This window comes from Ovis aries, chromosome 2, assembly GCF_016772045.2.
Source record: "Ovis aries strain OAR_USU_Benz2616 breed Rambouillet chromosome 2, ARS-UI_Ramb_v3.0, whole genome shotgun sequence".
Classification (NCBI taxonomy): Eukaryota; Metazoa; Chordata; class Mammalia; order Artiodactyla; family Bovidae; genus Ovis; species Ovis aries.
Genome location: NC_056055.1, coordinates 234566934 through 234581700, shown reverse-complemented (window position 1 = coordinate 234581700; position 14767 = coordinate 234566934). Strand labels below are relative to the sequence as shown.

The 14767-nt window shown below is 46.8% G+C and overlaps 1 protein-coding gene across 1 annotated transcript in view; it reads left to right on the top strand.

Moving 5' to 3' along the window:
• Window positions 1–14767, top strand: part of AZIN2 (antizyme inhibitor 2) — a gene marked incomplete in the record, with an annotated part of 39374 nt that overhangs the window by 455 nt on the left and 24152 nt on the right. The window contains 3 exon segments of the mRNA NM_001293722.1: window positions 1539–1712; window positions 13471–13643; window positions 14632–14766. Coding sequence (NP_001280651.1) covers window positions 1539–1712; window positions 13471–13643; window positions 14632–14766 — 482 coding nt within the window.

The window sequence follows — 14767 nt, the reverse complement described above, 5'->3', positions numbered from 1 at the left end:
TGTAAATTCAGCCTCCTTAAATTATCCTTCAGTGTGCAGGAGACATAAGAGACAAGGGTTAAATCCCTGGGTCAGGAAGATCCCCTGGAGGAGGTTATGGCAACCCACTCCAGTATTCTTGCCTGGAGAATCCCCATGGACAGAGGAGTCTGGTGGGCTACAGTCCACGGGGTCGCAGAAGTCAGCCGCAACTGAAGGGACTTCGCACGCACACACGTGCTCTTCTGGAACCTCACTTTGGAGTTTAGGCCTCATCTCTCGATAACCCTCCTAAGCTTTTCCCTGCCTCATCCCACCCCCTCCAACTTTATCACAGCCCTGCTCAAAATCTAAATTCTTTGGCAGTTTCCCAGTGCCTACAGGATCCAAGTCAGAACCCCTCTGCCTTCATAGCCCCATTTCTGGCTTTTCCCTGGGTATGTATCGTGCTCCATCTGAACTGAACTACTCTGCTCATGTTCCCCAGTGATTCCATGTGCTCCATTATCACTCTGCTGTCCAGGCTGTTCCTTATGCATGGAACACCCTTCTCCCAGCCTCTCTGCCTCTTACCTATTTCTGCTGCTACTGCTAAGTCGCTTTAGTCGTGTCCGACGCTGTGCGACACCATAGACGGAAGCCCACGAGGCTCCCCCATCCCTGGGATTCTCCAGGCAAGAACACTGGAGTAGGTTGCCATTTCCTTCTCTAATGCCTGTTTCTGCTCTTTGCTTATCACTCATCTGTCACCTCTTCCTGATTGCCCCAGGCAGGTTTTGTACTTCTCCCTCTGCATTTTGTAGAAACTCCTGCTTAGCATTTCCTGAATGGGCTTGTAATTGCTTGCAGGGTTAGTTCCTTTCCAGACCCAAGCCCCTTTAGGGCTAGAGCCCTGTCTGTTCATCTTTGTACCTTATTTAGCATACTTGCATAAATATGCTTGATCAGATGCCAAGTGGGCATCAGTAAAAAGGTGTCGCATAAAAGGGAAACTGAGGCACAGGAAAAGTTTAAATAATGTGGTCTCACCCATGGCCTCATACACGTCCAGCCGGTTATCCACAGGTTTGGGCTGCAGTTCTACAGTGGGACTACCTCAAGGCTTCATTGAGCTCCTCAACAGGAAAGCCAGTGGCTGAAGGCCATAGCTTTGGTCTTCAAGGAATTGGTCTGGAGGAGACAGATGTGTATATACCCAGTTCTGATACTCTGGCAACATGTGCAAAAATGCAGTGCGAGCATTAAAGGCAGAATTGCCTTATTGGTTTGGGGGCAGGTGGCATTTCAGCTGAAACTTGAAGGTAGATTAAGAATTTGCCAGACTCCTACGGGGACAGGGTATTCTACATGGAGGCATGGTGACAATAAAGGGTGGGAGGTGGGAAATGATGGAAGACAGAGCTGGAGTTTGAGCTGCCATGAGGGGAGGGACTGGAGCTGGATCACAGAACCTCTTGAGCCCCAGAGAATTTTAGAGCAGGGTACTTGGGGGGAACGTGGGTGGCATGCACTAGCAGGGAGCTGAGTGGGGTCTCGTCTTCACCCCTCTTCTTGTACAGGAAGAGGTCGCTGCCTTGTTCGTGGCCGACCTGGGTGCCGTGGTGAGGAAGCACTTCTGCTTTCTGAAGTGCCTGCCTCGAGTCCGATCCTTTTACGCTGTCAAGTGCAACAGCAGCCCTGGCGTGCTGAAGGTCCTGGCCGAGCTGGGGCTGGGCTTCAGCTGTGCCAACAAGGTGAGCCTCCATCCCCTGCCTGCAAACTGACTTACTGAATGCGCACACCTGGCCCGATTGCAGCTGCTACAATCCGATGGACCAGGGGAAGCAGGAGTACCTGTGATGGCCCCTGTCCTCTGGGAGGGGCCACCCACTTGGGAGGAGTTTAAGGGATGAGGGAGGAATCTGCCAGCCTTTAAGTTCCACATTGGAATCAGATGTGTCCCTGGGCACGTGGGTCACCTTTTTAATGGAGATTTTAAAACTTCTTGGCATAGAGCTATATGTGATATTCTAGTAATTAAGGCATAACAAAACAAAAACACCTTTCTATCGTTGGTTTTATTTTTTTCTTTTATAATATTAATGTGTGGCTGTATTTTTTTTAACTAATCCTCTTAGAGTTTTGTTATTGTTGCCAGTTCTGCTGCCTTTCTGATTTGATTAATGCTATTGTCTTAATTCCCTCCTGATCTCGTTGGTTAGTTAGTTAGTTCAGTCGCTCAGTCGTGTCCAACTCTTTGCGACCCCATGAATCGCAGCACGCCAGGCCTCCCTGTCCATCACCATCTCCTGGAGTTCACCCAAACTCATGTGCATCGAGTTGGTGATGCCATCCAGCCATCTCATCCTCTGTCGTCCCCTTCTCCTCCTGCCCCCAATCCCCCCCAGCATCAGAGTCTTTTCCAATGAGTCAACTCTTCGCATGAGGTGGCCAAAGTACTGGAGTTTCAGCTTTAGCATCATTGCTTCCAAAGAACACCCAGGACAGGTCTCCTTTAGGATGGACTGGTTGGATTTCCTTGCAGTCCAAGGAACTCCCAATAGTATTCTCCAACACCACAGTTCAAAAGCCTCAATTCATTGGTGCTCAGCTTTCTTTATAGTCCAACTCTCACATCCATACATGACTACTGGAAAAACCATAGCCTTGACTAGATGGATATTTGTTGACAAATAATGTCTCTGCTTTTTAATATGCTGTCCAGGTTGCCCATAATTTTTCTGCCAAGGAGTAAGTGTCTTTTAATTTCATGGCTGCAATCACCATCTGCAGTGATTTTGGAGCCCCCCAAAATAAAGTCAGCAACTGTTTCCCCATCTATTTGCCATGAATTGATGGGACCAGATGCCATCTTCGTTTTCAGAATATTGAGCTTTAAGCCAACTTTTTCACTCTCCTCTTTCACTTTCATCAAGAGGCTCTTTAGTTCTTCACTTTCTGCCATAAGGGTGGTGTCATCTGCATATCTGAGGTTATTGATATTTCTCCCAACAATCTTGATTCCAGCTTGTGCTTCCTGAAGCCCAGCATTTCTCATGATGTACTCTCCATATAAGTTAAATAAGCAGGGTGACAATATACAGCCTTGACGTACTCCTTTTCCTATTTGGAACCAGTCTGTCATTCTATGTCCAGTTCTAACTGTTGCTTCCTGACCTGCATACAGGTTTCTCAAGAGGCAGGTCAGGTGGTCTGATAGTCCCATCTCTTTCAGAATTTTCCACAGTTTGTTGTGATCCACACAGTCAAAGGCTTTGGCATAGTCAATAAAGCAGAAACAGATGTTTTTCTGGAACTCTCTTCCTTTTTCGATGATCCAGCGGATGTTGGCAATTTGATCTCTGGTTCCTCTGCCTCTTCTAAAACCAGCTTGAACATCAGGGAGTTCATGGTTCACGTATTGCTGAAGCCTGGCTTGGAGAATTTTGAGCATTACTTTACTAGTGTGTGAGAGGAATGCAATTGTGCAGTAGTTTGAGCATTCTTTTGCATTGCCTTTCTTTGGGATTGGAATGAAAACTGACCTTTTCCCGTCCTGTGGCCACTGTTGACTTTTTCAAAATTTGCTGGCATATTGAGTGCAGCAGTTTCACAGCATCATATTTTAGGATTCAGAATAGCTCAGCTGGAATTCCATCACCTCTCCTAGCTTTGTTTGTAGTGATGCTTCCTAAGGCCCACTTGACTTCACATTCCAGTATGTCTGGCTCTAGATGAATGATCGTGATTATCTAGGTTGTGAAGATCTTTTTGTACAGTTCTTCCGTGTATTCTTGCCACCTGTTCTTAATATCTTCTGCTTCTGTTAGGTCCATACTATTTCTGTCCTTTATTGAGCATAGAAGCAAGGTCCGATAGAAGCAAGGTCCAGTGCTGTAAAGAGCACTATTGCATAGGAACCTGGAATATTAGGTCCATGAATCAAGGCAAATTGGAAGTGGTCAAACAGGAGATAGCAAGAGTGAATGTCAACATTCTAGGAATCAGTGAACTAAATGGACTGGAATGGGTGAATTTAACTCAGATGACCATTATGTCTACTGCTGTGGGCACGAATCCCTTAGAAGAAATGGAGTAGCCATCATGGTCAACAAAAGAGTCCGAAATGCAGTACTTGGATGCAATCTCAAAAATGACAGAATGATCTCTGTTTGTTTTCAAGGCAAACCATTCAATATCACAGTAATCCAAGTCTATGCCCCAGCCAGTAACGCTGAAGAGGTTGAAGTTGCACAGTTCTATGAAGACCTACAAGACCTTCTAGAACTAACACCCAAAAAAGATGTCCTTTTCATTATAGGGGACAGGAATGTAAAAGTAGGAAGTCAAGAAACACATGGAGTAACAGGCAGATTTGGCCTTGGAATATGGAATGAAGCAGGGCAAAGACTAATAGAGTTTTGCCGAGAGAACGTACTGGTCATAGCAAACACCCTCTTCCAACAATAAAGTGAAGACTCCACCCATGGACATCACCAGATGGTCAATACCAAAATCAGATTGATTATATTCTTTGCAGCCAAAGATGGAGAAGCTCTATACAGTCAACAAAAACAAGACCAGGAGCTGACTGTGGCTCAGATCGTGAACTCCTTATTGCCTAATTCAGACTTAAATTGAAGAAAGTAGGGAAAACTACTAGACCATTCAGGTATGACCTCAATCAAATCCCTTATGATTATACAGTGGAAGTGAGAAATAGATTTAAGGGACTAGATCTGATAGATAGAGTGCCTGATGAACTATGAACGGAGGTTCGTGACCTTGTACAGGAGACAGGGATCAAGACCATCCCCATGGAAAAGAAATGCAAAAAAGCAAAATGGCTGTCTGGGGAGGCCTTACAAATAGCTGTGAAAAGAAGAGAAGTGAAAAGCAAAGGAGAAAAGGAAAGATATAAGCATCAGAATGCAGAGTTCCAGAGAATAGCAAGGAGAGATAAGAAAGCCTTAACTTAGCTGGCAATACAGTATTGAGTAAAACAGACTCTGTTGTCATTGAGTTGAATGCACAGCTTATCTATCTTCATTCTGTTCTCACTTGATAAAGTCTTTTAGCTATAGAGTTTCCTGTGAGACAGAGTTTCCGCCGAGACATAGACAGGTTTGACATAGTTATGCATTCAGCAAGTGTTTATTGAGCACCTACTGTGGGGTCAAGTTCTTTTCTCAGTGGAACTTAGCAAGTGACCAAAACAAAAAAAAGATTCTTCCTTCATGGAAGTTGCTTTCTAAAGAACAAGCAAACAATGAAAATCTATGGTAGTTTAGATGGTAAATGCTGTGGAGAAAATTACGGCGGGAAAGGGAAGTAGGGAAGAGACATGGTTGTTGGGAGAGAGGGTTGTACTTTTAGAAAGTTTGGCCAAGGAAGGCTTCACTGAGATCTGAACTTATTCTAAGAAAGCAAAGGATCAATCCAGGTGGATAACTAGGGGAAGAGCATTCCAGGCAAAAGGACCAGCAAGTGCCAAGGCCCTGAGGTGGGAGAAAGCCTGGTGGGCATTGGTTTGTGATATTGTTATTACTGTTACTTTTTTAACAGTTAGTAATGATTGTTTTGAGAGGGAACCCCTTTTAAATTCTGGTCAGCAATATGGCTGGGTGTTGTAAGGATTCTAGAAAGGGATCCTGGAGGAGACAGAAGGAGAGTTTGCCTGGGCAGCATGCAGGGATGGAGGGATTGAGTGGAGGATAGGTGCGCACCAGTGGTGGGGGTTGGAGTGAGCAGGTTCGCCTTTATCAGAGATACCCATCAGTGTCCTTAGTTGCAGATAAGTCTCTCTTTTGTCACCCATGAAGCCCCTTTGCATCAGCTCTTGTTTTGCGCGCCTAGTTTCATGCATGCCCTACATAAGACCCAGTGAGGTATCTGAGGGGGAGATTGCCATTCTGCCGTTGAGGAAATTGGGGACCAGCTGCACCGAACTTACTGATGGCAAAGCCAGGACTTGCCCTTTGCAGCTCTCAGAGTCTCTGCTCTGACCGAGGCGGAAGGGGACCCTTTTCCAGCCTGCTTGGTGTAGGGGTGAAGAACAAGACCAAACCTCACTGACTAGACTCCTCTGCTTCTGGAAACCTAGAGGTGGGCCCTGTGCTGGCCCTCAAGCTTCAGGACTGGCCTTCAAAGAGCGAAACTGTGGTGTTAGGGCTTAGAAGTCAGTGGGGAATGTTAAAAGCATCTACTGTTTGCTGAGGGCATCTGTTATGCCAGGCTGTCTGCCAAGCGCTTTCTGTACATGATCTCATTTGATTCTCGAAACAACTCTGTAAAGTAATTATTATCACAGTGATTCTGACAATAGTCCCATGAGGAAGCAGTTAGCATATAAGGGAAGGAGGCCCAGAGGTTTGAGGGATGCCCAGGGAAGGGCCGCTTGAGTATCGTGAGGGCCTCTCTGACTTCATGGCTGCTGTCTTCATGAAGGTTCTTGGGGAGGGGATGGCAGAGATGGGACCCCTCCTGGGTAGGTGGGATCACCTAGCCCTTGGGTGCTTTTACGTCGAGGTGGTACAGCTTTTCTTGGAAGGCCGAGGCTGCCCTCTTCTGGTAGGCTAGAGCTGGTGGCCACCCTGTACAGCACCATGCTTTTGTGCTTCACGAGTGGCTCAGTGGTAAAGAATCCACCTGCAAACACAGGAGACATGAGTTCAGTCTCTGGGTTGGGAAGACGGTTTGGAGAAGGAAATGGCAACCTACTCCAGTATTCTTGTCTGGGAAATCCCTCAGACAGAGGAGCCTGGCGGGTTACAGTCCATGGGGTCGCAAAGAATTGGATGTGACTAAGCATGCACTCACATGCATGGCCAAGGGACAGGCGCGAGCTGGGGCTTTGTGTACAGATATGCCCCAGACAGGCTCCAGGGTCAAGGGCACCAGCCATTCCTCATCTGGGGCTTTGGTCCACCCACCCACCTTCCCAAGGACCTTCTGTCATCTCTCCTGCCCCATCCCTTGCCCTCTCTTGTTGTCTCCCTCAGCATCCTCCCATCTTGAAAAGCCTTCTCTGGACACCACATTTCCCCCCAGTCCAATCCCTTGCTCCCTCTTGAAAACCAAACTGAGTTGTCTACACTCACTTATCTATACTCACTTGTCTCTTTCCCTTAGCACCCACTTCTTAAGCCACTGCTTCCTGACCTCCACTCATCATTTCAAGGAATTTCCTCTTACCAATGTCCCCAGTGATCGGCAGGATCCAGTGAGCACTTTATACTAAACACTCATCTTGAATTATTCAAATAATACATTGATTCATCTGCAGAAGAGAAGTTTGAACATCAGCTTTATATCTCCAGAGATAATCAACATTCGGAGTTTGAGTTTGGTGGCGATCTTCTAAAAGAGTTTGAGTTTGGTGGCGATCTTCTAAAAATAGTTACAAATGTGATCCATAGAAAATATACAAAGTATGCTGTGATTTTGTAACAAAATATAAAATATTCATCTGGTAGGCACTGTGCCTCAGTGGCTTTAAAAGTCAGCAGACTTTGGAGATCTGTCTGTGTTGATGCATTTAGACCTTGTAGGGGACGTTCCTTAATCCTCCTATTTTTTTTTGCTTTTACCATGAAAAAAGGCTTTGTTTGTTTTGTACTGTTTTTTTGGAGTGTGTGCGTGTGTGTGTGTGTGTGTGTGTGTGTGTGTGTGTGTGTGTAGAGAACATTTAATGTGAGATCTTTCCTCACAATTTTTTTATGTATATAAGTAACTCAGATGGTGAAGGACAGGGAAGCCTGGCGTGCTGCAGTCCATGGGATCGCAAAGAGGCGGACACAACTGAGCGACTGAACAACAAGGAATTGTTAACTATAGGCACTGTGTTGTACAGCAGATCTCTAGAACTTATTCTTCTTGCAGAACTGACACTATACACACTGAACAGTAACTCCCCATTTGAAACATTCTTTTTTTTTAAAAGTTTTTAGAATTTATTTGTAATTGGAGTATATTTAAATTGCAATATTGTATTAATTACTGTTATACAATAAAGTAACTCAGTTATACATATATATATCATTTTTCATATTCTTTTCCATTATGATTTATCACAGGATATTGAATATAGTTCCCTGTGCTGTACAGTAGGGCCTTTTGCTGTATACCAGTTTGCATCTGCTAATCCCAAACTCCCAATTCAACCCTCTCCCACACCCCATCCCCTTGGCAACCGCCAGTTCACTCTCTATGTCCCTGATTCTATTTCTGTTTCTTAGGTTGGTTCATTTGTGTCATATTTTAGATTCTACATATAAAAGTAACATCTTACAGTATCTGTCTTTCTCTTTCTGACTTACTTCACTTAGTATAATAATTTCTAGTTGCATCCATTGAAATGTAGTCTTTTTAAAAACACAGGCATAACTTAGAGATATTGTGGGTTAGGTTCCAGACAACTACAGGAAAGGTCACAATAAAATGAGTCACGTAAATATTTTGGTTTCCCAGTGCATATAAAAGCTATGCTTATACTATATTGTAGTCTATTAAATGTGCCGTGGCATTATGTCTTAAAAAAACATACCTTAAGTCAAAAATATTTTATTTCTAAAAAATGCTAACTATCATCTGAGGCTTCAGTGAGTTGTAATCTTTTTGCTGGTGGACGGTCTTGCTTCGATGTTGATGGCTGGTGGTTGATCAGGGTGGTTGTTGCTGAAGGTTGGGGTGGCTAGTTTCTTAAGGGATAGCTCTACTTTTCACTTGAATACCTATAGGTTGTTGTAAGATTATTAATTGGCTTAATTTCAGTATGGTTGGGTTGTTATGTCTCAGGGAATAGGGAGGCCCAAAAAGAGGGAGAGAGAGCTGGGGAATGGCTAGTGGGTGGAGCCATCAGAACACACAACATTTATCCATTAAGTTCATCATCTCTTATGGGCGTGGTTCATGGCACCCTAAAACAATGGCAAAGTCACATCAAGGATCATTGATCACAGATCACCATAACAGATACAGTCACACTGCAGAAGTCTGAAATATCCAGAGAATTACTCAAATGTGACACAGAGAGGTGAAGTGAGCAAACGCTGTTGGAAAAATGGTGCCGGTAGACCTGCGTCACACAAGGTTGCCACAGACTATCAGTTTTAAAGAAAAACCCCAATATCTGTGAAGCACAGCAAAGTGAAGTCTGACAGTGAAGTCTGAGGCCTCTGACAGTGCAGGCGTCTCCTGCTCAGATGTGAACTGTAAGACAGGGTTACCTTGGCAGGAATGGCATAGTAACCTCTGCATTGTCCTGTCTCTTCTGGAGATGCTGTCTCTTCCCTCTCTGCCAGTCCTATGCCAGCTTGCCCCTCGCTCTAGCTGGAATTGTTCCTCTGGATTCCAGCTCAGGCTCCCTTCTTTTATAAACTCTTCATCTTCCTGCTGCTACTGCTGCTAAGTTGCTTCAGTCGTGTCCGACTCTGCAACCCCATAGACAGCAGCCCATCAGGCTCCCTGTCCCTGGGATTCCCAGGCAAGAACACTGGAGTGGGTTGCCATTTCCTTCTCCAATGCATGAAAGTGAAAATTCAAAGTGAAGTCGCTCAGTCGTGTCCGACTCTTAGCGACCCCATGGACTGCAGCCTACCAGGCTCCTCCATCCATGGGATTCTCCAGGCAAGAGTACTGGAGTGGGCTGCCGTTGCCTTCTCCGCTTCATCTTCCTAGGGAATTTCATCTCCTCCCATGGCTTCAAGTATCCCCAAGATGTCACCACCTCCCCAGTTTTCTTTTTCTAATTAACTTTTTGGCTGCCCTGGGTCTGTTGCTTTTGCAGGCTTTTTCTAGTTATGGGGAGCAGGCGCTACTCTTTGTTGCACTGCTTCTCTGCGGTGACCTCTTTGCAGAGCATGGGCTCAATAGTTGTGATGCATGGGCCCGGTTGTGCTGCAGCACATGGGATCCTCCTGGGCCAGGGATCAAAACCGTGTCCCCTGCATTGGCAGGCGGACTCCTAGTTGATACTGCAGGATGCCTGGAGCCAGCGTGTTCAAATGCATTCACAATCTTCCCTTCAAGAGGGGCCCTTAGGTCTGCTGGGTGTGAAGTCCCCCTCTTACCCCACATCCCCACGTGCCGTCCATCAGCAAGTTTTCCAGCCCTGCCTCCAGACCACACCCTCCCCGCTTTCTAGCGCAGCGTGTCGTGTCTCCCGGGGAGGGCCTTCCGGGCCCTCCCTTGTCCGTTTTCACATGGTGTCTGGAGTGACATGCACTTAGGCCTTGCCTTCAAGATGCGCATCTGACCATGTCCTTTTCCCTCTCGCGATCCCATCAGACCGTCTCCCACAACCTGCAGCGTCGAACATAAATCCACATCCGCCTTCGGTTCTCCCCGTTGGCTCTGCCTGCCTCCCTCCAACCTCATCCTCCCCCGCTGGCCACCCTGCCCAGACCACACCAGCGCTCTCTGTTCCTCCATCAGGCTGAGCGGCTTTATCTCAGAACCTCTGCACAGGCCGCTTCCGGTACCAGAAATATTCTCTGCTTCCCTTCTAGCCTGGCCGACTCCTCCTGCAGGGCTCAGCTCAAATCTTTTTCTTTCATTGAAGTTCAGTTGGTTTACAATGTTGTGTTAGTTTGGGGTGTACAGCAAAGTGGTTCAGTTATATATATATATGTGTGTGTGTATATTTTTAAAAATTCTTTTCCATTATTATAACATATTGAATGTAGTTCCCTGTGCTATATGGTAAATACTTGTTTACCTGTTTTGCACATGGATGTGTGCGTCTGTCAGTCACGCACTCCCAGTTTATCCCTCCCCTACCTTCCCCTTTGGTAGCCATGTGTTTATATTCTGTGTCTGAGTCTGTTTTGTAAATAAGTTCGTTGTGTCATATTTTAGATTCCACATATAAGTGAAATCATATGGTATTTGTCTTTCTCTAACTTACTCACTTACTGTGATAATCTCTCGGTCCATCCACATTACTGCAAATGGCAGGATTTCATCTTTTATAGCTGAGTAATAGTCCATTGCGTATATCCACCGCATCTTCCTCATCTACTCATCTGTAACTGGACGCTTCGGTTGCTTCCATGCCTCGACTGTTATAAACTGTGCTGCAGTGAACGTTGTGGTGCAGGCATCTTTTCGAATTGCAGCTTTCATCTTTTCTGGGTATATGCCTAGGAGTGGGGTTACTGGATCATATATATGGCAGCTCTGTTTTTAGTTTTTTTAAGGAACCTCCATTCTATTTTCCATAGTGACTATACCAATTTACATTTCCACCAGCAGGCTAGGAGGGTTCCCTTTTCCCCACACTTTCTCCTCAGCTTAAATTTCTGACCCTCAGAAAGCTGCCTGCCACACCTCTCACCCAGGTCTCTGCATCCCACATTCTCTAGTATCCCATACTTTTTCTCCATGGCTCCTATCCATTTGTAATCCTATCATTATTCAGTGTTCCTTCGTTCCTCCCCTTCTTTCCCGTCTGTCTGAAAGGTCCACAATCAGAGACCCTGTCTGCTTTACTCAGCACTTTGCTTTCATTTGCACCTGTCACAGAGCCTGGCGACTCGATAGATGCGCAAGAGACACTTACCAGGGCAGCATCAAGGCGTCTTTTCCGCCGAAGCGCTGTGGCTGAGATCCAGTGAGCTAAAGTCGCACAGTTAGAATTCTAGCTGGGTTAGAATTCTAGCTGTGCCACCTGCAAGCCGTGTGATGCTGAACAAGTCACTTAAGGCCTCTCAGGGCCTCTGTTCCCTGTCTCATAAGATGATTATGAGGATGATGAGAATGTCTATAAAATATTTAATGCAATGACTGGCATATGGTAATTCGTCAAGGAGTGACAATGGTTATTATTTAAATAACTATAATCAAAGCTCAACCACAGGTCCCCAAAGTGCTACCCTTGCTGCTTCCTCTCACCTCATGGGTGAAGCCGGGAGCAGAACCACATTTTCGTGTCTGCAGAGAGGCAGGGTCTTTGGAAGCAAGCTCTGATGAGGGCAGTTTCCGCTCTGGAGGGGGCCTTCGATTCTCCCTCAGCTACTCACTGACTGCATCACCCAGACAAGCGGGCTCCTTTGAACTCAATTTCGTGCTCTGTAAGACATGGCCATAAATATTTCATAGGATAGTTACAGACATCACATGAGATAATGCACAGAAAAACCTCATGCTGAAAAGTTGCTACATTAAAATTACATACAGTCTTGTTACAAACTGAGGATGGCTAAGGATGGCCCTGTGTCTCTACCATGTTTCAAAACTGCTTCCTTGTTAATCATGGAGAATCAGGTTTGAGGTTGAAAGTTGGTTCTGCCTCCTACATGCTATGTGGCCTCTCTGAGGATGTTTTTTTTCTCTGTAGAATGGAGCCAATACCCCTCTGGTGGGGTATGGTAAGGAGGAAATAAGAGTGAATCTAAAACAAGGGTTGACAAATTATGGATGGTGTGTTTTGCAAAGTTTTACTGGCTCACGGCCACGTCCATTCACTTATGCTTTATCTGTGGCTGCTTGGTGTTACAAAGGCAGCTTAGCTATGCAGAAACTACTGGCTCAGAAAACATAAAATATTTACTCTCTGGCCTTTCATGGGAAAAATTTGCCAAGGCCTATGTAAAGCCTGTCATTCGGTGCCTCCTTGTGTTAGGCGCCCGTGGCTGCTTTCTTCACCAACACCATCATCGTTGTCTGTATCATTAATGCAGCAATCATGTGAAGCACTGTTCTGGAAAGGTGAGGAGGAAGAGGCCTTGCTGGAGCACCCAGCACAGTGCCACACAGGGCCGGCCTTTGGATGTGGGATGACCTGTGCCAAGAAGACTCTTGAGCTGGCAAACTTTCTGCTACATCAAATGATATTTTCTATCCATTTAAATCTACCAGGAAAATATGTCAGAAGTCTGTTTTCAGGGCCACCATGAATCTGTACAGTGCCTTTGTGGGAATTAAAATGTATCTTGAAGACACTGTTACAAATACATGGATTTTGTTAGAGTAAGATGCTTCACCATTAGGAAGTTGTAATAAACATACCAATATACTGTGTAGTCTCTGAATGGAGCTTCCCAGGTGGTGCAGTGGTTAAGAATATGCCTACTAATGGAGGAGACACAGGAGACATGGGTTCCATCCCTGGGTTGGGAATATCCCCTGGAATAGGAAATGGCAACCCACTCCAGTATTCTTGCTGGAAACTTCCATGGACAGCAGAGCCTGGTGGGCTACAGTCCATGGGGTTGCAAACAGTCGGATACAACCGAGCGACTGAATATGCATGCATGATTCTCTGAATGGGGCCCCACCCTCCCTAGGGTTGAGCGGTTCACCCTCTGCACAGCTGTACGTGGCAGCCCTTCTTGTCAACAGGGAATCAGTGTGAGTTCTGGTTGTTGTATATCTGTTGTCTAAAAGTGAGGCCCATTTCTTATGGACCTCCTTAGGCATAGCTATGACTTTGCCCCTCATCTGTGCTTCCTTGGCCTCCATGGGCCCAGCAGGCTCTGGCGCTTCCTCACCACCACCTTTGGGACCCCACAGGCAGAGATGGAGTTGGTCCAGGATATTGGTGTCCCCGCCAGTAAGATCATCTATGCCAATCCCTGTAAGCAAATTGCACACATCAAGTATGCTGCCAAGCACGGGGTCCGGCTGCTGAGCTTTGACAACGAGATGGAGCTGGCAAAGGTGGTGAAAAGCCACCCCAGTGCCAAGTAAGCTGAGAACCACTCAGGTGGGAGGCTGGGCTGTGGGTGAGAGTGGGGGGAGTAGGTGAAATAGGGTTGGGGCTGAGGACCCTGCCCTGGAGCCAGTCATAGCCACAGGAGGTTGGGGCAGGCACTCCTGGGCTGGACCCAGGATGCCAGAGGCTGACTAGGGTGGAGGTAGAAATGATGGGTTATAGTCCAGGCAAAGCCCATGGTATTGCAGAGGTCAAAGTCATGGCAGAAGGAGCAGTGGTCAGGAAATGCCACCGAGGAGGCGGCATTTGAGGTGGGCCTTCAGGGGCGACTGGCATCTGGAGCGGGCATAAACAGTGCATCAGAGGGAGCTGCAGGAGCAAGCACATGAAGGCCAGAAGCAGCACAGGGCGTTTGCAGGATAAGCAGAAATTGATGTGGCTGGATCATACCATGTGCGGCCAGGGGTGAAGGAGAAGTCAGTGATGCTGGTCACAGGGCAGGCACCCCAGTGCACTTGGGCTTTGGAAGGGGTCAGGGCTGGACATCTTTTTCATGTGTGCCCCTCACCTGGTCACTGGACACACTGGAGGGGCCAAGAGGGGCACCACTCGGGTTCACCCAAAGCAGCTTCTGTTTTGACTATTTCACATATTGAGGATACAGGCGTTTTCAATAAGACTGTTTAAAAAAATAAAATGGTCCCCTCCACGCCACCATACAAGAGAAGCTGGCAAAGCCTGCCTGATTGGGAGGAAGTAGGGCTGCCCAGGGGGAAACTGGTGATGCCGGGACCAGGGCAGGGGTCCCATGGAAGGGTCTGGGAACATTTAGGGAGTGGATTGGACAGGACTCAGAGGTTGACTGGCTGTGCAGGGGGAGGAAGGGGCCGGGGCTTCTGGGGTTGGATATACCTCTGAGCCATGAGGGTTCATCCCCCTAGACTAGAGAAGACATGGCTGGGGTGGAGGAAGTGGGCTCCCACCCCCGCCGAGGTGCTGCCCTGTGTCTCCCTCCTCAGGATGGTTCTGTGCATTGCCACCGAGGACTCCCACTCTCTGAGCCGCCTGAGCCTCAAGTTCGGAGCGTCGCTGAAATCCTGCCGACACCTGCTTGAGAATGCCAAGAGGGACCATGTAGAGGTGATAGGTGTGAGG